A 24,437-nucleotide genomic window follows, 5' to 3' on the forward strand; every position below is an offset into this window, starting at 1 on the left:
CAGAATGTCTTCAGTTGCATATCTCTGGTACATGAGGCCTGACATTTGTAGAGGATGTAGCACATGAAGGAATCAGGGCAGATGAAGACAAAACCACAGACCTTAGCATACCCAGCTATGTGGTGTCTGCTGAGCCTCATACAGAGTTCCCTGAGCTGAGTGGCTTAAGGTAGGAATGTTCCCAGCAAGGACAGGTCTGCTCTTCAATAACCATGTATAGCGGTCCAACCCCAGTAGGCAGCTAAGCACCACACCACGCCTGCAACAGTTGGGGAAACTGTGAGAAAACCAGTTTGTCAAGCAGTGTACTAGGAGCCAAAAACCTTGAGTTTCATCTCAGGTTGTCTGGGTTACTTTTGGCGAGTCATTCTGCGTGTGTCAGAGCACATTCAACTATCAAAAGATGCTGTCCCTGACTCGTAAGTTGGCAGGCCGTGTGAAATGATGATGGAGACTTTGCCTGCTTTGTCAAAACAGTGGTAGCACCTGCAGAAGAAGACCCAGCAGTTACTTCACCCGAGAACCCTGGTGATTAAACAGCTCCTCATGTTATCTTGATGTGTGTAGGTGAGGTGAGCTCGCCTAGTTTACCTTGTGAGTAGCACAACAGCTTTGCCTCCCCGAGGAATTTACAGCGCGGTGCATGTTAGACTGTTTTAGTTTTTCTCTCTTCAAAAGTTGCCTCTCATCCCAAAGAGATGCTGAGGAAATGTAAAATAAATACATTAATTGCCCCAAAAGATGACCATTCTTTGAAGGGAAGGAATTTTCAGCTGTGGATTTTACTTCCAACGATGCTCATGGTGCCTCTTTGGGTTCAAATTTTCACAATACTAAAGGGATTTGAAGCAAGTATACTAATTTCTATGAAAAGAAGTAGAATAAATGTATTTCATAGAGCTTTTAATCTTCTGCCTTTCTTAATCTTCACCATGTTGATATAGGTCACTAATGTATACTAATTTTCTTGGAAGGCAATTATTTCTGTAAGCAGCAATGAATTAATACTGGAGGATCACGGCTAGCGGACTGAGGTAAATTAGAATCCTCATTCTCTGTAGTATTTTGAAGCCTGGACTTGGAGTGTGTCTGGTCTCCTGACCCCCAGTTCAAGAGGAATGTTGAGAATGAAGGTCCAAACTGGTCAGAGTATAGAATACATGACCAACAAGGAGTGACAAGGGAACCTGGGCTTCTTTAGGCTGATCAAGAAGATGTTGAAGTGATTAAATAGCTGCCTACAAATAGTTGAAAGAGTAACAAAGGTGTCAGAACATGACTTTTCTTGGTAGGGACAGAAGATAAAACATGGGGCAATGGCTGCAAATGCATCTTGGGGAGTTCAGGTTGGACATAGGTAAAGATGTCTTCACCAGAGATTAGTGCAACATTGGAACAGGTCACCTGAGAAATGGTAGATTCTCCATCCTTGGAAGTGTTCAAGATTTTGACTTGACAAAGTCACAGCTGACAGCATTGGCTGCATTCCTTCTTAAAGAGCAAGGACAGACAAGATAACTTCCAGTGCTCCTTTCCAACCAGCACTTCTGTGGTGATAACCATGAATGCAGCAGGACTCTTGGTTCAGATACAGGACACGTAATGCTCTTTTTGCACAATCAGGGCACCTGTCCCTTTGAGCTATGACAAATGACACAACTTCAGGTTCATTAAGGGATATCCCGGAAAGATACCTCTAAAACACACACTCCTCATGCATAGGCCAACACCTTCCAGGAGTTTTCTTGAAGAGTTTAGAGGTAACCACTTAAAATCTAGTCCAAAAACTCTACAAAGCCTGTTGGCCTTCTCAGTTGTGCTCACAGCAGATGGAAATGGCAGGAGAGAGAGGGAAATCTCATTGCCACTGCCATGACTGTGCCACCACCTACAAGCTGAATCACATGGGTTGTGTAGAGACCCTTGAAATCAGGCTGCTGGGGCCCAAAGTTGCTACTGGGAATGGGATGGAGGCCAAGCACCTTGAGGGCAGGTTTTTAAAAGTCAATTCAGTTATCTGTGCATGCTCATTGGTACCTACTGGGATTCTCAAGCCTTTAAAATATCTCCCCTGTCCCCAGTTGTCTGAAAACTTTTCTTTTCAGTTTCTGGCTACACAGCACATTTTTGACCAAGGTCCTAATGATTGGGAGCTGGTTTGTGAGTGGTGTGAGCTATTTGGGTATTTGCCAAAAGGGTAGCCCTCGCTTCCCCTGCCGTATGCAGCTCTGCCCTTCTTCCCTGTAAGGTTTGTGTTCAGTCTGGCTCCCAGCCTGTTCAAGCCAATGTGGAGAGTCCTCATCTCCAGCAAGGCTCTGGTGACCCCACGTAGAAATCCTGTTTTGCAGGCAAGGCAAATCTTCCTAGGTTACATTTCTTTTGGGCAGGCAGAGCAACCTTCAGCCATCAGATGGAGAAGGCAAAGCACAAGCCTGGGCTGTCTTTTATGCAGTCCCCAAATAAATTGTACATATACTACTATCCTCTCCTTTCCCAGGCAGGTCACTGCAGGGCAGAATGAGGTCTATAATGAAGGTTTGTTATCTGATTGTGCTTGGATTTCTTAACTCCAAAGCTCCTGAGCTCACCAAGCTTGTGATAGTGATGGCAAGACAGAGGAGGAACAGACAGATGATCATTTTATTCTGCAGCCTTTTTAAAAAAAAAAAAATATTCTTGAAATCGTCTAACACAGATCTCTGTTGTTTGGAGTCTGGGTTATGTCTACGAGTAAGGCCAATATTCTACTTCCATTTGCAAGGGTAATAATTACCAGAGCTATTGATCCTCCTGCTACAGACCAAGGTAACTACAGTAGAGACTACGGCCAAAAAGAATTTCCCCTCTGTGATACAGCATCGTCCATCACAGGGCATTAGGTGGATTTTCATACAATCATACCAGGAGGGACTCCATCAAACAGCAACAATTAGATCCAGATGTGTCAATAGCTAGCCCTGGAACAAAACCCAGTACAGGCCAAACAAGATCCAGGCCATGTCTGTTCTGCAATGTGGCAGCAGCTGCTGCTCTGGGGAACTGGTTAATGTGTTACATGCTGTTAATGGGTTGAACTTTTGGCAGCTTCTCCTCATGTCACTGTCCCTCTTCACGTCGGGGTGAAGGTCAGATTATCTCGGACAATTTGATTGTCCAGCCACTCTGTGGCCCCTTTTCCTGGCATTAGCCCTGCTGGAACCAGGAATGCAGAACACAAGAGAACAGGGTGGGCGGAAGAGGAAGCTTTTCATGGAATTTGCGTTCCCTGTTTTCAGATCCTGCCTGTAAACCGGGGTTAGGTGCACGTACTCTTCTTTCCCAAACCCTAGCTCAACCTTCTTCCCCCAGTTGCAAGGAAATCAACCTGCTCCTCCAGCAGCCTCCATAACCAATGCTGTGGCCAGCTCCATACAGGAAGGCCTACAGAAATGAAGGCCTTCCCCATATTGCTCTTGGCCCTTTTCTTTAGCTTTTTTCCACCCTTGCCTGCTGCCCTGATCCAAAAGAGAGACAGCTCCAGCCAGCTGGGCACCCTCCCCTCCCTCTCCCCCTCAGCGCCTGGCCTTCTGCCCGGACTCAGAGCTGCTGGTTCCAGCTCCTCCTTACTGCCTCTCCCTGTTTCCGGATGGGTCCTGGCCCCCAGCCCTTATCTCCTCCAGCCCCTGGGCTGTTTGCAGAGGAGACTATAAAGGGCTTGACTCGGAGAGCGGTATGAGCAGCACCGGACCAGACTGGGTGTCTGCTTGAGTCACCACAACCTGCTCTGCACCATGGGGAAGACCATGCTGCCTGGAAAGCTAAATATCTTCCTCCTCTTCCTCTTCTTCCTTCCTGGAGACACCTCACCCACCACAGAACCGTAAGCTATGTTGGGGCTGGGGAGGGGTGTGCTTCTGGGCAGGCAGGAAACCTGTGTTGTATTCCTGTGTTTGTTGCTTTGTCTCTTTTCTTCTGCCCACTTTTTTTTTTTACCCAGGAATACAGACAGCAGGGATGGGTAAAGTCCCTTCTACAAACAGCAAGTCCAGTGCCTTAGGGGGACCCAAGACAGTCTGTGAAACTGAGATATCAGTAAAACTTCAGGGGAAAAAAAATAAAGAAGAAAAAAAATAAAGAAGAGGGAGAGGTCTATGAGGCTACCTTTTGCTGCTTCAGCCAATTGACATGATTTCAACAAAAAATTCTCCACAAAATTAGTTCTTTTGAAAGACAGCTTTCTGTAACTCTTTACACATTCAGTTTTTTCTTACGAGACAGACTTTTTTGAAAAGACAGCAAAAGATTTCATTTTGCACAGGTTGAAATACCCATGAGATGGGAGTGGGTTTTTTGATTGATACTGAGGAACAAAGGAACAAATACCACAGCTGGCATGACCAGAAATGGCTTTATTTTTTAATTCACATTTTCCAGCTCAGCCAACGGAATGAAAAATCCCCTTCTCACCCAGAGCTATGTGGCACTTTCAGTCTGTGACTGTTAAGGTCTTTGAGGGTGTATCACGCTACCTACCTCCCTTCTTCACCCACTTTTGCTCTGTTTGTGTGTGAGGGGAGTGTGCTTTGTGTGCATGAGGGGTGCTGATGTCCCAGAGACTTTTTCCTTTGGTTCTTTTGGCAACATGTTCCTCCCCCCCTGCCTCCCCCCCAGCAAAGCAAGTGTGTGCTGCAGCTCCTTCATCAAATGTAAGGGGTAAGCGGGCAGCAGGGTTGGGGTCTGAGGGGCCAGAGCCTTCTCCCTGCAGACCAACTGAAGGACATAAGAGTGCCAGAGCCTGCCCTACTACTAAAGGCAATGCCCTACTTTACCGCTGAGGTGCCCAGGACTCTTCTCCCAGGTGCTGTCAGCTCTGAGGATGCCTATCAGAGGACAGCCCTCACCTACCCAAAAGGAAGCCCCGTTGCCATTAACCAGATGGGGTTTGGTTCCCAGATGCAGTGCTGGGCACCGGGACACCACCGGGAAGTTGCTTGCTGGGAGGGACGCTGCGTAGGGACGGGCAGGGAAAAGGTTGGGTTTTTGGGCTGGGATTTTTTTTTTTTTTTTTTCGGGGCTTCCCTGAAAAACTGACATTTGCTCCAGTGTTTTTGCTTAAGATCTGGCACCATGCTGTGGCAGTTTTGGGTTTCTGCGAGGAATGAGAATCGTGCTAGATAGAGACGGTTGGCAGCAATGGCATTTATTCACCAGGTACTGGCACTTGTGAGGCTCCTGCATCCTCCTGACAGTGTCAAGCAAAGGTTTCCTCACTGGCACGATTCAGGGTCCCAAGGGGAAGTGCTGGAAATCTTGTTATACTCCTAGAAAATGTATCTTTCTCTCTGTACAGTGAAGGCTGTAGCCACCAAATTAATTTATTTGCTCTTTCTGTCCACCTGTTACCCATTCCTGCTCCTCTGACGTGTCGTTCTCCCCTGTTCCTAGGCAGTACATGGTGCTGTTGCCCTCTATGATACACACCGATTCTCCTGAGAAAGTCTGTGTTCAGCTGACCCACCTGAATGAGTCCGTAACGCTCAGTGCCACACTGGAGTATCAAGGGGAAAACAGGAGCCTGATAGACGACGTGGTGTCAGAGATGGACGTGTTCACCTGCATCCCTTTCTCTGTGAGTGTCTCATCCTTCTGGGATGACCTTTTGTGCTAGGGATAAACTGTAAGAGCATCAAGTAGTAATGAAGAGAGTTAACACTGTGTAGGTAGGTATTCATCTCCCTCTCAGCCAAAGGTATGTTCACGTCTATTCTCAACACCTTCTGACTGCTGAGATATCCTTAGTTTGCTACCTGAATGGGAAATGCTGAATCCTGGAAAACCAGCCCCACTCTAGGACAGGAGGAGGAAAGGCCAGGAGAAAGAAGTGGGCGTAGCATTGACACTCTTTGTGGCAGTTTGGTGAAAAGCTTCTTCAAATGGCCCTCCACATCATCCTTCAACTGCCACAGATTGTCACTTGGGTGTCTTCAAAGTGTCTTCAGAGCTTGTGGACCTCAGATAATTTTTGTGTTGTGAATATAGTACACTGAATTAATGTGAGCATATAGAGCTGTGATTGACTGTGCCTGGAAAAAAATGGAGTGAAGCTAGCTTAGTGTAAATGGTAGCCCTAGGCTTATAACAAGTCACAGGCATTCATCTGGCTCAGAGCACAGATAATGACTTTGGCTTGAAGGCCAAAGAATTGATTTTCAGGACACTGAACAGGTTGGCATCCGTGTCTGCATTTGTCAGATACAGGCTGAGGTCCCGCTGCAATGACTAGGGATATTACCTGACAGGGAAGGGAGATTATTCCATTGCCCTTGTGAATGTCAAAAGGAAAAGGACAGAAAGGCTTTGGTCAGGGCAGTAAGAATTTCTTCAAGTTGGGTGGCAGAGCTGGAAGTTCTTTTGCTGCACAATACTTGCACAGAAGTAGGAATACGGATCAAGCAAAGATCAGCCGCTTGTTCCTGATTATAGTTTCCCTCACCTCTATGTTGGGTCCATCAGAATTATATTAGGTCTTTTATTTCATGAAGGCCAGTTCAGTTCAGGAAGACTTTAATGGTGGTCCATAACGTAGTTGCCTCCTTACTCTCCAGCTTCCAAAATCAAACAGCCCGTCACCAGTCACGTTTATCACCGTGTTGGTGAAGGGGGCAACGCTGCAGTTCAGGAGCCGCAAGTCGGTGTTGGTCAAGAATTCTGAGAGCTTGGTCTTCGTCCAGACAGACAAACCCATCTACAAGCCCGGACAGACAGGTACCAGGGATTTGGATCTGAAGCAAAAGTGCCTACTAAAACTGTTTGATTGTGCTGGCCAGATGTTGAACGCTTTCAGAGGGGATCAGAACTGCAGCCCTGTGGCTGAGGCTTACGCTTTTAATGCTCCATGTGGGGAGAGTTTGGGAACCTTCAGAAACATGCGTGTACTTGGGGCACCTGCACACACTCCCTCTGTCACTGGGGGCTCTGTTGGTGTGGTCCATGCAGTGAGGCTTCGCAGTAATGTCAGAGAAAGACTGGATATTTGTCCTATAGAAAACAGGGCCAAAATTCAGACCAAGTCATGAAGTACCTTTCAAAGTGGTGGCTGATTTTACTCACTGAAAACAGAGAGAACTATATTTATTAATTCAGGGTCACTGATCTCCTAAATTTGGCCTGGGCAGGAACTGATGTCCTAGAAGAGACACTAAATTCTCTGTCCATCCAGAGCCAACACAAACTTGCAGCCAAGTGCTGAAGTAATTTGCTTTCATTCATCCTTCCTAAGAAGTCAGTCTACTTACAACAAAAATAGAAGACACATGTGAATTCCAATGTAATAAATATATCCTTGCAAAGTAGACAAAGGCGATTTAAATTTAACTTTGGTCCTGGTGAATAAGATTCTGATGCCTGTGATCAGTAAGATGTTCACACTGCCATGGATTTGCTCTTAACATCCTCTTATTTGCATAATTTCTTACATGGGCGACCTTCTAGCACGACTTAGCTGTCTAGTGAATGGCAGTCCTTTAGAGGAGAACAGTTCTGTTCTCTGCTGTACCGTTTTTTTTTTTTTGCAACTGATGATTTCTGGTTGGTGACTGCACTGTGGAACCTCACTGCCTTTCTCCATCAGTCCTGTTCAGAATCGTTTCTCTGGATAAAGATTTCCGTCCCCTGGATGAGATGGTAAGTTTGATACTTCTTCTTCACAGGGTCTTTGACCTTAAGTCATCTCTGTGTGGAAAGGGAGGAAAGAAGTGTCATTTGGGGAGATGTCTCAGAACACTGAGGTAGCTGTGCAGTTCCTGGGTTACATCACATCTTGTCAACAGGATGTTCACATTTCTGCATAAGGCTGCCTTTGCATTCCTGCAAAGGTTTGACAAACTGCAGGTGAAGGGTGCTGGTGTAAACACCTCAGCAGTGAGTACATCTGCTGTTCCTACAGCATACACCTGCTCTTACTAGCATCGCAGGTTATACAGAGTTAGCAATTTCAGCTGACTTTTCTGACTGACATAAAGGATTGCCTCCCCCAAGATGTACCTCAAAACACCCTGTTACTCTATACCAGGGGCTTCCTTATCCTGTTGGGTGATCAGTTTGTTCCCTGGAGTGTAGTCGTAGCCCTGGTCATTCAGCTGTGTTGCTTGCACTCCGCTGAAATGTTCACTCTAAAAGTGCTGTTTCTTTTCTTCTCTTTCCAGTTCCCACTGGTCTATATTGAGGTATGTACAAACATTCATGTCCACATCTATCACACCTCAACCTGGGCAGCTTGACTAACAGCTGCCTCATCTTGTCTATTTGATTTATTAAGCAGAGACATAACATTAATTGGAATGTAGGCAGCTTCAACTCATATGGTGGCAACTACATACTCTGGGCCAAGGTTGCAGCTCCTTCTATTGCCCAGCCCTGGGCTCCCCATGTAACTCCACTAGTGCCCCCTATTCCTACTTTGCAACCTCCTGAAACACAGGCTGAGCCTTTACTCACTATTTATTCTAGTGTTTTGTTTTTTAAGTTCTCAGTGCAGACTGACACTATTCTCATGGTCTCCTCGTGGTCTCGTTACCTGTAGGACCCAAAGCAAAACCGTCTGTATCAGTGGACAAAGGCAGAGCTAAAGGGGGGACTAATCCAGCTGTCCTTCAACCTCACCTCTGAACCTATCCAAGGGACCTACACAGTGGTGGCACAGAAAGCCTCTGGGAAGACAGTTCGGCATCCTTTCTCTGTGGAGGAGTATGGTAACTGTCGCTGCAGTTTCAGGTTCCTAACAGTCCTGTAGGGCATGAAAGCTTAATTGGGCAAGGGGGTAGGTCTGACCAGAATGTCCATCATGGCTGGAAAAATGTCTCTGTATCCTCTCCCTCCTGAGCATCACCTGTTTCTGGGGAGTGAAGTCTGAAGGAGTTGAGTGAACTGTCTTCACTCCTGCCTAAGCCCCAGGCCATGAAGTGCAGCTTTTCTGACTGCCCTTTTCAACAGGGCTTCCATTAGGAAAAGCAAGTGTCATTGCAGTCTGTTCACAAGCCTCACCTCTTCTCAGAGGTGATTTAAAGCCACAGTATCACCTTCTAAATGTCATACTACGAGTCTGGGTCTCCCCTGCCTGAGACCCAAAGTCCTGACCTTTAGGTGTAGACTGGGGCTGTCTCTAAGTTCAGATCTGGCCTGTACTCCCTCACAAGTGAAACCTGTATCTCACATCATGCTGTAGTGCCTTCAGCTCTCTCTGGTACTCTCTCTAAGCCAGTTCCACCTGCTTGCTTAGCAAATGGTAGCCCAATACACGCCTGCACATGGTCTGAACCAAGACAGCCTCCCACCCCGGTGAGCCAGCTGCAGACCTGGTTATGTGGTCTGACATGATCTGAGTCATGCAGCAGAGATGAGTCCTGGAAGATGAGTCTGGAAGTCCTTTTCCCTCATTCAATTCATGACTCTCTGTGCTCCGAATCCTTCCTAGCTCTCCCATGACAGTCACTATCCACTTCCCCTTCTGCAGCTGGCTTTGGATGTGAGGTCACTCAGTTCTAGGTCACCACGGAGGCTATGGGGACTTCCTATCTTGCAAATTGGTGAGACCTACATACTTTGGAAATGTAGAGACCTGGCTGCAGTCCCAGCTCTGCATGTTTGTGGGACACCTCTATTGACCTAACTCTACTTCACTGTATCCTACTGCTGTGGGACTAACAACCCCTGTATCATCGAAGCAGCAGCTGTACTTTGATAGCTGGTGTAATAATCCTGTCTCCTTACTTGGCACAGTGGTTGTCTGGGTGCCTGTGGTTTCTATTGATTTCAGTGGGATGTGCAGGTGACAGAAGACTCTGAAATCTGACAGTTTAGATGCAAAAGGGTTTCCGGTGATTTGTCAGAATAGCCTTGAGCAGCTTTCATGTATCATTCCTATGTCATTCCCCACCACACAGACTGTTTTCCTTTGGTTCTGCTGCAGTGCTGCCAAAATTCGAAGTAACAGTGAAAATGCCCAAGGTCATCACCATTCTTGATGAGGAGCTGAAGGTGACAGTCTGTGGTCTGTGAGTGTTGTTCTTTCAAGTCCTCCTTGCTTTCAGGTTTTTCTTCAGCTGCTGAAACTCCAGTTGGGGGGGGGGGGAGGGGAGAGAGAAGGCTTCATTACATTTCTCAGTCATTTCAGGGTCCTGGGACAAAACAGACTGCATCTACCATTAGACAAAAGGAGCAGTTATTGCTGCATGTAACATGTAGAAACATATCGTTCTTCTGGGGTTTGGGAGGGTTTTTGGTTTGGGGTTTTGTTGTTTGGGGTGGGGTGTTTTTTTTGTGTATTTTTTGACTCATAGAGGGTCTAAAACTGGCTGCAGTGCTGGGGAAGAGGCTTTTAGTTTAGTTTACCTGGGAATGACGATTTAACTGTGGCTTCTGCTTGTCATTACTGAGAGGAAACTGTAAGTGATGTGGGTGCCCTCTTGCCTTTGGGCCACCTCACCTGATTCTGTGTGGCATGTTCCACACACCCTGTGGGGAGAGCCATGACTCAGGCTTAAGAATGAGCCAAAAGACCCCTAAACATGCTCCAACCAGTTCCATCAGAATTGAGCAGAATTATTTACATATATATATATATAAAACACATATAAATATATTTATGTATTTTTATACATTATATATCTATATATATATCTATATAAATATATATAAAGCACCTATCACTATATTGATAAACATCCTTTGGAACCACTCTTATGGCAGAGATAAGAATAAGAGTCAGCCTGTCAATACCTCAGTGCTGCTGCTTCCAACTGATTTAAAAACAAAATGAAAAAAACCAAAGCCACAAGACTTTGCTGCCAGCTTGCTCGGCTGGTGATTAAGACTGATGCTCCATCAGGGTTGGAGGGAGACCTATTGTGAGTGGCAAGAGTTTGCACTGACTTCTCCATCTGTGCTGCATGGCATGTTCCACACACCCTGTGGGGAGAGACGTGACTCAGGCTTAAGAGTGAGCCAAAAGACCCATGCATACTCCAACCAGTTCCATCAGAATTGAGCAGTGGGCTACATGCTTGCAACATGAACACCAAGACGAGAGGTACCCTCACCTAAATCAGCATTAGGGTAAATGGATTCTGAAGACTTGTGTGTTACTCCCAGGGGTGCAGTCAGGACTACAAGATTCAGTGCTTCATCCCCCACTGCCAAGCTTGATCCTAAAATGATAGCAAATTTCCTCCTGCTTCTTATTTCACGTGATGTCCCTGCTGCACCCTGGGGGCAGGTCTAGGGAAGAGTTCTGGGGGGGGGTGAGAGAGTAATTTTTCTCCATCCCTCTTACATTTCTAACAGCTCTGTTTTCCTTCCAATCCCACCTGTTGGTAGATACACATTTGGGAAGCCTGTCCCAGGCCTCGTGAACTTCCGCGTCTGCCGAAGGTTTGAACACATGGCCACAGCCTGCTATGGGGAAGAGGCTAAAGCAGTGTGTGACGAGTTCTCTGGACAGGTGAGTCCCAGTTACTCTTGTGGGTAGAGAGACAGGAGAAAGTGTGGTTTATTAAGCGTGCCTTGTGTGGAACAGGTGTGCTCTGGCACAGGAAGTACAAGCAAGGGTGTGCTGAGGGGAGAGACGCCGTGTGTCTTAAGGAAGCCTGAAGAAGGAGAAAAGCTTGGGTGCAAGATGAAGCATGCTAGGGAAAAATAGGGGGGAAAGTCTGTGCAGGAAGGAAGGTGTGGGTAAAGGCAAGAAGCTGGTGGAGAAAGAAGAGATGAAAGAAACAAAAAAAATAAAAGGTTAGGTGGAGTGTAAAGGGTATAAGAGAGAAGTGGCATAGAAAAGGCATGAGCAGTGAGAGTGGAGTTGGCATTTTCTCTATGAGACAATGTGTGGGATCATAAGTTAGTGGTAGAAGCAGGAGAGGAGCAGAAACCAGGGTAGAAGTGATCGAGTTTAAGAAAGAAGGAAAGGAATATTGAATTAGCAGCAGTTGTTAAGAGAAAGGGAAAAAAATAGATCACTTTTTTCACTCTTCAAACTGGCAAGTCTACAGGAGCAAAGACCGGTGCAAGAGTGCTAGCTTAACTGACAGAAGGTGGGGTCAGAGCAGTTGTGGAAATATGCCAGGACAAGAAAGCAGCAAGCAGAAGACAAGCCTATGGTCTTTGGGGTCTGCCACAGTATGATCCCCACAATTGCCTCTGCCACTGCTGCTGTTATCTGTGCTAAAAGAAAATATGAGCACTGCAGTGCTAACCTCTGTTTCAGGCATCTCCTTTCTTTTCTGTGGAGAGCTACCTTGTACATTAAGATGCTGAGGAGATGTGGCAAGCTCTGGAAATGCTTTTCCAGCTGTCACCACCTTTCCACATGTGCACAGGCTTTGCTTTATGTATCACTCCTACGGTTCAGGCATATTAAGTCAGCAGCTATATTCTAATGTGCCTCATGCCTGGCAGACAATTCCTGTGGCATAATTCCCTGTCCTTCTGTATCAAGTGTTTGGAGTTTCAGATGTCACACAGACACATACACCAAAATACACATTGCAAACCTTTTGCTCCGATGTTGCTGCGAGTACTTCAGAATGCTCCTTGCTGAGTTATTTATGTGCCTTTCCAGTTCTGAGAAAAACAATAGAGGGAATTATCTGTGAGGTAATGGGCTTCTCTTCCAGTTCAGAGCAATGCACAGTGATGGATTTGTTAAGTTGGATAAACATTATATAAATGAGACTATGATGGTCTTGTTTGTTTTCTTCCAACAGACAGACAACTATGGCTGCATTTCTGAAACAGTAAAGACCAAGTTATTCCAGCTCAAAAGAAGTGGATATGAGAATAAGCTACATGTAGAGGCTAAAATTAAAGAGGAGGAGACAGGTATGAAACATCTGGATTGAAAACCTGTATATTGAGCCCATGAGAGACCAGCAGAGGGGCCTGCCAAGTAGGAGTGAAGGAGAAAAGCAGACTCTTGCTTTTCTGGAATCCTAAAATTTTCCTGCCTGGAGGCCAGGAGCATCAACAAAATTGCTCGTCCAGCAAAGGAGGGTTGGCCTGGGGTAAAAGTAATTCTGGTCAGGCAGAAACAAACCAATTCTTCATGCCTCTCCCTGCAGGAGTGGAGTTGACTGGAACAAGCTTCTCTGAGATCACAAGCACCATTAGCAAAATCACCTTTGAGAATACAGACTCCTACTACAAACCTGGAATCCCCTTCTTTGGGCAGGTAGGGCAACCCTGTGAATGGAATACCATGAGTGCACAAACGATCATGCTTCTGAACCTCCTGGACAGATTGATGCCCCACTCTGCAAAGGTGCTGGACCTCAGTGCTGCTAATCCCTGCGGGCCTCTTCTCCTCTGCAGGCTCTCAAACCAGCAGGCTCCTAAAACTAGCAGGCTTTCAAACGGCAGCTGAGAGCACAGCCCTTATTCTGATGACCCCTCTGTCCTTGTGCTTCTGCTTCCCCAGTCAAGTAAAATTCTGTTTTTCCAGCCTCTTGTTTAATAGTAAAGCCTAAGGAGTGTGAGTGCATGTACATCTCCACATCCACTCCTCTGACCCAGAGGTGGAGATAAGAAAGGGCCAAAGAAATAAGGTTAGAGTTTGCAGGTGTCAGAGAGAGACAGGTGATGCACATGTGAAGTGCAGTAGAGGTTTCTTTGTCTGACATGAGCCCAACAGCCTTAGCTTGCTGGCCTGTCCGTCTGTTCAGGTGATAGGCATCCCTGTCCTTTGATACTGGACTGTGCTGGTTTTGCTCCAACAGGTCAGGCTGGTGGATGGGTCTGGTGCTCCAATCGCCAATGAAGTTGTGAAGATTATTTTTCAAGGAGCCCAGGAAACCAACTACACAACAGATGAAGAGGGCAGGGCACGGTTTGCCCTGAACACTTTTGCGCTGGACACCGATTCTGTTGGAATTAGGGTGAGTCCTGTGGGAAGAGATGGTGATGAAGGGACCCACAGGGCTGGAAGGGGGAGTACCTGTGACCTTCCTGCTATATATGCAAAAGCACATAGCTTCTTGTTCCTGGTCGTTTGTGCTGACCTTGACATCAGCATGGTGGAAATAGCTATACAACAAACCAGGTTGCCATGTTACAGTTGTACTTAGCCTCTAAGCATTTGGTTTCTGCTTGGCAATAGCAGTATAAGCTTAGAAGGAATCACAGAATCATAGAATTGTAGGGGTTGGAAGGGACCTCGAGAGATCACTGGGTCCAACCCCCCTGCCAAAGCAGCTCCCTAGGACGTATCACTCAGATAGGCATCCAGGTGGGTCTTGAATATCTCCAGGGAAGGAGACTCCACCACCTCCCTGGGCAGCCTGTCCCAGGGCTCTGTCACCCTCGTTGTGAAAAAGTTCTTCCACATGTTGGTGCGGAACTTCCTGTGCTCCAACTTGCAGCCATTGCCCCTTGTCCTGTCTCCACAGACCACTGAGAAGGGGCTGGCCAATTCCCCCTGCATCCCATGCTTCAGATATTTATAAACATTAATTAGGTCCCCCCTTAGTCTTCTTTTCTCTAGACTGAACAGCCCCAGCTCACTCAGCCTTTCCTCACAGGGGAGATGCTCCAGGCCCTTAATCATCTCCTCTGGACTCCCTCCAGGAGATCCCTGTCTTTTTTATACCAGGGAACCCAGAACTGGACACAATACTCCAGGTGGGGCCTGACCAGGGCAGAGTAGAGGGGGAGGGTCACCTCCTTTGACCTGCTGGCTACACTCTTCCTGATGCACCCCAGGATCCTATTGGATCTCTTAGCCACCAGTGCACACTGCTGGCTCATGGCCAACCTGTCATCTACGAACATCAAGAGATGATAATAGTCCATTCTGCTGCAAGGGATCACCAGCCCCACCTGGACAAATCTGTTCCAAGGGTGGGTCTAACTCCCATGGTGCAGTGCTGCTAGCACTTTGCTGTCTTTTCATTTAAATGATTTCCCAATTGTCTCATCTAAATATCCTTTGTGGTCAGTTAAAGCAATCTGCAGCTCTTAGGGTTTAATTTCACTTTCTGAGTTTCTAACATGCCCTCCTCTTTTTTAATTTGATTTGTTTTTCCTGCCATAAAGAGAAAAATAGTGTGAACCATTCACAGAAATTATCTCCCTAGTGTGGAATTTGTTTATCTGGGAAAAGTAAGTGCTGTTGAGCAGCCTTTTTCTTAGTGAAAAACGCAGTATGTGTATAATATGCACAGTTTGTTATATCTCACCCTGGAATAGCACAGATTGTCTAGAATTATATTTATTCTTCTCCCCGTAATTCTCTTGTCACAGATTAAAACCATTAGAAGTTATCCAGAAGCTGCCACTAAGTGCTTGAAGTTTTCAAAACTTTGCAGGGTAAAGAAAAGGCAAGAATTCCCAAGTATGGTGAGAAAGATGAGGAAATAAGGGCATGTGAGGCCCATGAAATGCTGAAGCAGCACCCTTCTAGATGTGAAATATCTTCTCCTTGCTCTCATCTTTAAGAAAACCTGGACTCTCTCTGCTCCTGAACTTCTAGTCTCAATTTAGGTTTTGAATTCTCAGGTGGAGACTCTTCATCCTTTTCCATATCATCATTTGCTTGATCTTGGCACCAGTAAACCCCAAACTGAACAGCACTATCACTTTCCTGTTGCAAATAATGAGAAGAAAAATAAAAATCAGTTTCCCTTCTCTTTAAACTAGCAGGTATATTAGAGAGGGTAAAGAGCCCTTGAGGTGATGCCTATAAACAAACAACTTTTTGAGACAAACTCCAGCTTCTCTGGGAGTGAGATCATTCCCAATGATTTGATGAGGATCATAGAATCATAGAATGGTCTGGGTTGGAAGGGACCCCAAGGAGCATAGAGTTCCAACCCCCTGCCACAGGCAGGGCCACCAACCTCCAGGCCTGGATCTACACAAGGTTGCCCAGGGCCACATCCAACCTGGCCTTGAACACCTCCAGGGACGGGGCATCCACCACCTCTCTGGGCAGCCTGTGGATACCACCACACTGTCTTGCATCTTCCAAACTCATGGTGGGGTTTCTTTTGTGGACTATCTTATTGCTTAAATATAAAAAATAGCAAACCTTTATTAGCAGGCCAGGAATTTTGGCTTCAGTTCAGCCACCTGTATTTAAGGATCTGTGTCTCTTCTCTTTTTCCAGGCAACTCATAAAGTCTACCCCTACTGCTATGACCGCTCCTGGGTTGTTCCATATTATGAAGAAAGCTACCTCCAACTGAAGCGCTTTTACTCTCCCAGTAACAGCTTCCTTAAAATTGAGCCCAAGTCTGAGACACTCAGCTGTGGCTCCTCTGCAGAGGTCCGGGTGCACTACATCCTTACTCCGGAGGCCATAGAAGAGCAGAAGAAAATCATCTTTTACTACCTGGTAAGCTTGTACCTGGTAGCTCGAGCAGGGCTGGAGAGAGGTTTGTGGCAGCAGATGTTAAGCACTTTCCCATCGTCCTTCATATGTTCTTTTCACATAAAAAGGAGGGTCTAGGCCAGGAGCAGAAGTCAGGATGTCCTAGTGACTCCTGGGTGAGTGCTGGGATTCTGCTATGGAGCAGCTGAGCAGGGTAAAAGCAGCAGACATACAGCTCAGTTGGTCTCCTTTCATGTTCCCCCTCTTTAAGGTTTGGCTTGTGCATAACCTCAATCACAGCAGGGTTTCTCTTTCCATTCAGGTGATGGCCAAGGGAATCATTCAGCATGCAGGTACCCACATTCTGGATTTGGACAATGAAAGTGGTGAGTTCCTCTTCCCTGCCAAACTGTCACTGTTCTGGGAAGCCAAGCAACTGAGGTAGACATACAGGCTGTTTCCATATAAATGCAGGCACCCACATCTCCATGTCCTTGAAGGAATTGGAAGAGTTTGAGCTTTCTTTTCTCTGCCTTTATTTAGCCTTTGCACAGAAATGCTCTAATCCCCTGTGCCACCTGTATTTCTTCTGACACTGCATTCCTGGTGCTCCAGTGCTCCTAGAAAACACAGGCTGATGGCCTGTTTTTAGAAGAGGCAATGATATGTTTATTGATATAAAACAAAGGGTATAATGGAGTTTGATAATAAACATGGCAGGGATTAAGGTTTGATGGCAAGGTAATCTTGATTATTTAGTGCATAGAGAACAGGGTCAGGTGAAGCTGTCAGGGAGACTCTCCCGTTGAGTCACGAGGTTCAGAAAGGACCCCCTTATTTTCTAAACTCCTCAGAGAGGAGCCTGGGTGTGGCTGGATCCAGTCTTAGTCCCAGACTGGGTCAAGAGTTTATGTCTAAAAGATTATATATATCAATCCTTTATACTTCTTAGCCAAGATCACATAGTTTAATGGGCTTATTCCCAACTCACTTACCAAGGATCTGTTGCGGCAAGGATTCTCTTAATCTCGAGGAGTAACCTTGAGAAGCATCCCTTTCCAGGGGAGATCCTGACGTGCAGCCTGCTGTCCTCTCAGGAGAGCTCAAAGGGCTCTTGGGCTGCTCAGTATTTATGGAGCAAGATGATTGGCTCATAGTCATATTAACATCCCACCCACAGGTGCTGGTGGACACTGCCCAGCGCTCTGTTCATGTGGCACAGTAGCATAGACACCCCTTGGCTATTGTGCTGTTATCTGTCTTCCCAAAATCACCGTGACCTGGATGCAGACATCACAACCATCACCAATGGTTATCAATTAATCCAGATTTACAGGAACAAGTCAGGCAAAGGTGGGGGCAGCGGGGGAATCATACCGTCACAGGAGTCAAACCCAGAATTTTGGCTGCTCCAAGAGCACACTTCCTGTACCTTAACTTTATTCTCAATTTATTTGCTAGCCAACGGGGTCTTCGTGCTACAGCTGCCTATAGAAGCTACTATTGCTCCAGTGGCCCAACTGCTCATCTATGCCACTTCCCCCAGCAGGCAAGTGATTGCTGATTCAACCAAGTTCAACATAGAAAAGTGTTTCAGCAATAAGGTAAGTGCCCACTTCTTAAGGGAGCAGTCAGACTGCACCATGGTCAAGCCCATTTATTTAGATGTAGCCTGGCTAAGCCCATTTGTTTAGATTTGCTAATACCAGGCAAGCCACCTATCAATTGTTCTAGGTAGCTCCACTGCTTACTGGTTTGTGCTAGCTTGGAGGAGACCAACTGTTGGAAAAAAAGGTGCTAGCAGGAACTACACTGATAAAACCTCTTGAAGCAACTAGTCACAGCCACTGAACTCACAGATGGTTGTGAGTGGGAAAAAGGGAGGTGACATGTCTTACATCATACCAATGTCTTTTGCTCCATTTCTCAAAAACTCATTCCAGCAGCCAGGTGGCTGCTTGTCTCATCACAGAGGAAAAAAAAACAAACCCTCACAAAGCCCCAGTACAGTGGGTGAAGCGAATACTTGTCAGAGCTTTCAACTCCCATACAACTCATCATGTAATTTTAGTTTCTGTTGTGTGTAAATGCAGATAAACCCTGCCTTAACCTGTTGAACAAGGCACAGTGCTGCTTCCGTAGCAACGGCGAGACTGAAAGAGTGCAGAAAAACAAAGCATTCTTTCTGTGAGCGTGTGGACCACTGTTCTCTTATAGCCCCACATATTCCTTATGCAGAGAAGAAGTTTGACACATGAGCAACCCTAAGAACAGAACAACTTCAAAAATCCCTGTCTGGACTTCAGAACAGTAGACAGTCCCTTGTCCTGCTAAAATCCAGCTTAAATGAGTTATTGAGACTTGTGTCACTGTAGGAGTTTTGTCACCTGAATTTTGTTCATATTTTAAAGAACATACTATGCATGGGTATGCATACGAAGGTATGGGTTCAAGCCAGGTTCCAAGTGTTTTACATACTTAGATACTGCTTTCCTCTCTGAAAGGATCCTGAATTCAAAGCTTCTGTCTGACCAGATAGGATAGACTTTGGACTATTGTATGCTAGACAGTTTTTCTAGTAGCAAGCTTGTTACAGTCCTTGTTCTGCCACTTCCTGAAGAATACTGGTTTTGCAGTCTCAAGATTGTGAGTCCACCTTGGGAGAAGTGGGGGATATCAGCAGAAGGCATGCTGTGGTTTGGTTGGGACATGAGGTGGACTGGCAGCTATTGCTATTTTGTCAGGCAACATGTTTACTCTGAGGATGCTTTGATCATTGCATGTTAGAGGAGGTTTTGTACTGCTGATGAGAGAGAAAATTTATGCAGGTCAACCATCTTACTGCAAAATCATCTAAGATGGTGATGACAACTCCTGCTAGAAATAACTACCACTGCAGAGGTTGGTAGGGGTGTGTTAAAGTTGTGAGTTAGGTTTTGGGGAAAGCACACAAGTCTGAGAGGCCTCAACCAACAGGCCACTTCTTCAGAATCACAACCAGCCAGTAAATACTGCAATACTGCTCCAGGTCATCACTGCTTCTTATCTTACCAAAGAATCTGCTAAGCAAGGTCTTTGCAAGTCTGTTTTCTCTCCATATACAGTATCTGGGTGCAGTACAGAGATTGGCCCTGGTTCAAAACCATGCTCAGGGGCCTGTACAGATTGAGGCACTATGTGGGATGATGTCATTGCTTTCACAGCGGCCACAAAACCCAAAACTGCCTTAAAGGTTTTATGAGCAACTGTAATGCTTGAAGTTGCCAAGAACTGTTAGTGCTGATTCCTCTGGCACTGCAGGAAGGGAAACCCAGCTCAGCGGTGGCACAGAGGGGGAGAGAGTGTGTGTGTGTGTGTGTGTGTGTGAGTATGTGCTTTGTAAGGCTGGGACTGATGCGCTTTTCCTGTGGCTACAGGTGGACTTGAGCTTCTCTCCTTCTGAAGGCCTGCCTTCCTCTGACACTCACTTGCTGTTCAGAGCCTCTCCGAAGTCCCTCTGTGCTGTCCGTGCTGTGGACAAGAGTGTTCTCCTCATGAAGCCGGAAGCTGACCTGTCACCCAGCTCTGTAAGCGCTTAGGCCGCGGAGCAAGTCGGAGCCCGATCAGAGCAAGTGCAGCCCCGTGCTGAGGTTGAAACCCTGAACAGTCCCTCTTGTCAGTGCTGACACAGGAAAGCTGCCCTCTCCTGCTTCTTGTTTTACTTCAGTGGGCCACAAGCTGAGAACTGGGCCGCGGCTGTTCCTTAGGGAGTTTGTGTGGCTGCTGGGATGGCAGCTGTGGAGCTCTTTTAAGGGGACTACTTATTTTAGCAAGAGCCAAACACTGTTGTATATTTGATGGTGATTTTTCAGTTATTCTCTCCAGCCATGGATTCATTTTCTCCAAGTAGCATCTGGAAGTGTCAAAGAATTTATTCCCCTCCTGCCAAGCTGCAAATGGCAATCCCTGGGTAGGGGCAAAGAGCTTCCAGAGTAATATGCTGCCTGTGACAAAAAGGGGCAGTATCTCCAAATTTGGATCTTTTTTTTGACTCCCAAATTCCCACTGCCCCCACCACAGGGCAGTGGATGTATGTGCAGGTGATGGGACTGTTAAGATGTTTGCATCCCACTCAGTTGTGTTTTGTGACAGGAGACACTGAAAATGCTAAATAACCTGAATCTTTCTTCCTAGGTGTATAGCTTGCTGCCGGTGAAGGAATTGCATGACTATCACCATGGTTATGGAGTATTCTCAGAGGAGCCCCTGGAGAGCTGCATTCCCTTGAAGAAGATAATTCTGAATGGGATCACCTATTCTCCAGTAGTGGAGACGAATGAAGATGACACTTACAACATCCTAAAGGTGTAGCCCTCTTACACAGCTAGGGAGTGGAGTGAGGGAAGGACCAAAAAAACTTAAGTCTTCTGTGGCCTGATGCAATGTAACAAGGGAACAGTTTGTGAATCTGAATGATCTGACACTAATTTTTATCCAGAGGCAAGTTCAATGAGAGTCACAAGCTTCACCTGTCCGGACAGAATTAGGTGCAAAAGGGGATCAGTCTCTCTTCTTACAGGAAAAGCTTTGGGGTTGGCTTGAAATGAGGTTCTAATGGGAGGTAAATAAACCTGTGCCATTCCAGTTACCCCAGATAAATCAGTATGTCCCTGAGCTGCATTGTAGCCATGGACATTTCCTTTCAGGGAGACAACCTGACTCATCCTGACCCTTAGGCTGGAATTGGAGTGGAAGCAGTGCTCTAGAAACAGAGGGAATCTATCCTTTGGTCTGTCTGAGACACCCAGGCACCTAGACCAAAGGTCATCTCGAGGTCCAATCCACAGCTTCTCTCCTTTTGGTGCAGTAAAATACTGATGTCAGGTCTGCTGTATAAACCTCAACAACAATCAGTAATTAAAAAAATATAAAAAAAATGTGTTTCTCTCCCACAGGAAATGGGTTTAAAGGTTTTCACAAATACCAAGGTGAGAAAACCTTGGTATTGCAGCACTGAGAATTACAGGCCTGCAGGACTCCGCCTTGCATCACTGCCTGCAGGTTTGTCTGCACCACCTATGCATGCAAATGGTAAATGAACTTGGTCTTGTTATCTCCTCTCTTCTGAACAGAGATCCTGTCTGTACTTGGGGGTGAATACTTTAACAAGAGGCAAGGTTGTGGTTTGAACCCTTGGAAGTAGTACTGAAGTGGTGGCTTCACAGATGCCAGCTTCTGGATGAGTGTGGGGCTTATATCTTCTGCTGCATTGTGAAGGTCTACAGGCCACTTTTGTTAACACCACACACTAGGAGTCAGCAGAACCAGACAGTTTTCAAAGACTCTGTCAATGCTGAGGACATTTTGTGTTCACTAGGCTCCTACAGTAGACTTATTTTCCTAGATATCACTTAAGGTGTCTCCAATACCATTTTCAACCTGTCCTCATTGACTCAGCCAGTTTTATGTATGGTCAAAACCAGATGAATTGGAAGACAAAATGTTCAGTGACAAGTCGATAGACTTTGGGGACTTAGAATGGTAAGATGTGTGTGGCAAAAGTCCAGTCTGAAACAGACCCACCATATTTTTAAGGGCTATCTCACCTGTTACCCTGTAGCTGTTTGGGCAACAGATTTGGCCAATATCCTAAAAACCCTAAGTTATTATAGCTGGGTAACTGATTCAGAGAGTTTTCCCTTGGCACAAGAACCTGTGCTTTTGTACATGTCCAGTTTTAAGACAATTTAAGCTCCTGACACAAGCTATTAAGGTGCAGGATAGATGCTTTTTCATTATTTTAAACTGAAATACCATGATAGACAAATACAAGCCAGCCAGCTGTCACCCTTGCTGGGAGCTATGCGATACAGATGTGATTGACAGCATCTTTCACTTCTCACGCTCCAGAGGTACCTGTTGCATAGATAGTATGGCTACTAGCTAGCCACACATTTTTTATCTAAATGTAGAAATAAATTCAGCCAAATTAAAGATGATAAAAATTAGAATTTAGTTAAGAACTTTTCTTCTTTATCGGTTTAGCTGGATTTCTCTTTCTCTTTGTAAAAGCCTAGCAAACTGAATCCTCCCCCATGCCTTGTCTTTGTTTTCCAGTTGTTCAATACCAAAGTAAAAAAAAAACCAACACAACAAGGCTCATTTTAAAGAAAATTTCATCCCAAACTCAGAATATTTTCTCAGGAATAATTCTTGCATGTGAAAATTTTGGTTTAGTCAAAAAGTCTTATTTTTACCCATCCCAAATGCCATCTGTGTGTTTTTAGTTTGAGCATTCTCAGCCTAGTTCTTGAGGATTTGGCAGAGAGGTGGTTTTCTGAGTCACAATGACCCTACAAAAAATTGCAGGAGAGTGATGTTCCATTGCTAGCTGGCCTGATAGGATGTCGAAGGGTGTCATGTTGAGACTGTACCTGAAAGGGTAAAGGCTGCTTTCACAGAAGGTCATACATAGCTCTTTGCTCTAACAACCTTGTTTCAACCCTGTGGAAGTGTTGAACTTTGAAGTTTAATGGAGACCAGTGGGAAGCAATGGAAGGCTAGTTCTTGCTAATAAACCCTGATCCTGAAACTTCACTGCTGTTGGTATCAGTGCTTAGTACAGCCACAGCAAACATCTGCTGCCAGAAAGCTTCTGATTGTCACATAGATTGCTGGTTTCTCACCAAATCATGATGCTGGCCTAGATCTTGCTTGTTTGGAATTATCAGCAGTTCATATCTTTTGCATCTCATCACATCCAGCCATTCTGGCAGACAGACTTTATGCCATGCCAAGCACTCCTGAAGAGGTGACGGAGACCGTCCGAAAGTACTTCCCAGAAACATGGATCTGGAGTTTAGTATCTGTAAGGTAAGCACCTTGGGCTAGTTCCTTCCTTTTTTAATAAAGCTGGTTTTATGAGAGGAAAATATGAATCCCCACATATCTGCCAAGCCTTTTCAGTGCCATTGTTTGCGATCCTCTGAGTTGGAATTACCTTCAGCCATGATTAGGTTTGTCCAAGGAATGGTTGTGGGTCTGGAAGAAGATGTGGGGTGGCCCTACAGTAACAAACATACTGTGCCCCACCATTCACATAGGCAGTATTGTTCAGCAGGCTGAAATGGGGACAGATAGTCACCAAAATGCCATTAAAAAAAAAAAAAAAAAAAATCATCCCTCTGTCTCTGCTCTCTGTCCCTCCACAGCTCTGAGGGAAGTGCTGACCTCGACGTGACCATCCCTGACACCATCACCGAGTGGAAAGCCAACGCCTTCTGTACTTCGGCAGACACGGGCTTTGGCCTGTCCCCGACAGTGTCCCTCAGAGCCTTCCAGCCCTTCTTTGTAGAGCTCACCATGCCCTACTCTGTGGTGCGTGGCGAGTCCTTCACGCTGAAAGCCACCGTTTTCAACTACCTGTCTGCCTGCATCAGGGTAAGGAAGGTTTAAATCCTTCTCTGTAGTTTGGTACCTTCTTTTGTACCTCTTGCCTTCACTTAGCCTTCTTATCTTATTTCTGACTAGCTCTAGACTACTGTATCATTGAAATTCTTATATATTCTATATACTCCAAATATATACTCCCTGAACTCGAGCTCCCTGCTCCTTTGCTGCTGAAGGAATAGTTATTGCTATGGCTTCCTTGCTCCCTGTCTCTTATGGTCACCCTTCTTTGATTGAACCTCTCTCTACAACTGACAGGTCAGTGTCACTCTGGCTCAATCTGCTCACTTCCTGGCTTCTCCAGTGGGAAAGGAGGAAGAATCCTATTGTCTCTGTGAGAACGGGAGGAAAACTGTGGCTTGGCTGGTGACTCCCAAATCTCTAGGTAAAGGTCTCAAGGTGCTGAAAGTGGCTGGGAGGGTTTTTCTGTGCTGTTGTCCCTGTTCAGTATTGGGTATTAGAGCAACAGCTTTATGGGAAGCACTGCAGCTGAGTGTCTGTCCTATCTGGGGTTATTTGGGAGGCAAAGGCTGGCAGACTCATAGTGTCCGTGGCTCTGTCTGGTGCCACATGCAGTACCAACAAACCTTACAGCCCTTGGACATCTTTTGTAGCCAGAAGCATTACTGTCCAGCAGGAATGCTCTGTCAGCTCCATCCCTCCCACAGGTTAGATG

The 24,437-nt window shown here is 45.9% G+C and overlaps 1 protein-coding gene across 1 annotated transcript in view; it reads left to right on the forward strand.

The window, feature by feature from the left end:
• Window positions 1-3,625: 3,625 nt before the first annotated feature.
• Window positions 3,626-24,437, forward strand: part of LOC311196207 (alpha-2-macroglobulin-like) — a gene marked incomplete at its 5' end in the record, with an annotated part of 32,067 nt that continues 11,255 nt past the window's right edge. The window contains 21 exon segments of the mRNA XM_084269722.1: window positions 3,626-3,711; window positions 3,713-3,859; window positions 5,425-5,608; window positions 6,585-6,744; window positions 7,610-7,662; window positions 8,184-8,204; window positions 8,561-8,729; window positions 9,947-10,031; window positions 11,353-11,476; window positions 12,735-12,849; window positions 13,089-13,198; window positions 13,743-13,901; window positions 16,130-16,357; window positions 16,656-16,719; window positions 17,795-17,937; window positions 19,750-19,899; window positions 20,507-20,677; window positions 21,268-21,403; window positions 23,077-23,185; window positions 23,524-23,752; window positions 24,020-24,146. Of these exon segments, the coding sequence (XP_084125848.1) occupies window positions 3,626-3,711; window positions 3,713-3,859; window positions 5,425-5,608; window positions 6,585-6,744; window positions 7,610-7,662; window positions 8,184-8,204; window positions 8,561-8,729; window positions 9,947-10,031; window positions 11,353-11,476; window positions 12,735-12,849; window positions 13,089-13,198; window positions 13,743-13,901; window positions 16,130-16,357; window positions 16,656-16,719; window positions 17,795-17,937; window positions 19,750-19,899; window positions 20,507-20,677; window positions 21,268-21,403; window positions 23,077-23,185; window positions 23,524-23,752; window positions 24,020-24,146 (2,770 nt within the window).

This window comes from Gallinula chloropus (assembly GCF_964237585.1).
Source record: "Gallinula chloropus genome assembly, chromosome: 1".
Classification (NCBI taxonomy): Eukaryota; Metazoa; Chordata; class Aves; order Gruiformes; family Rallidae; genus Gallinula; species Gallinula chloropus.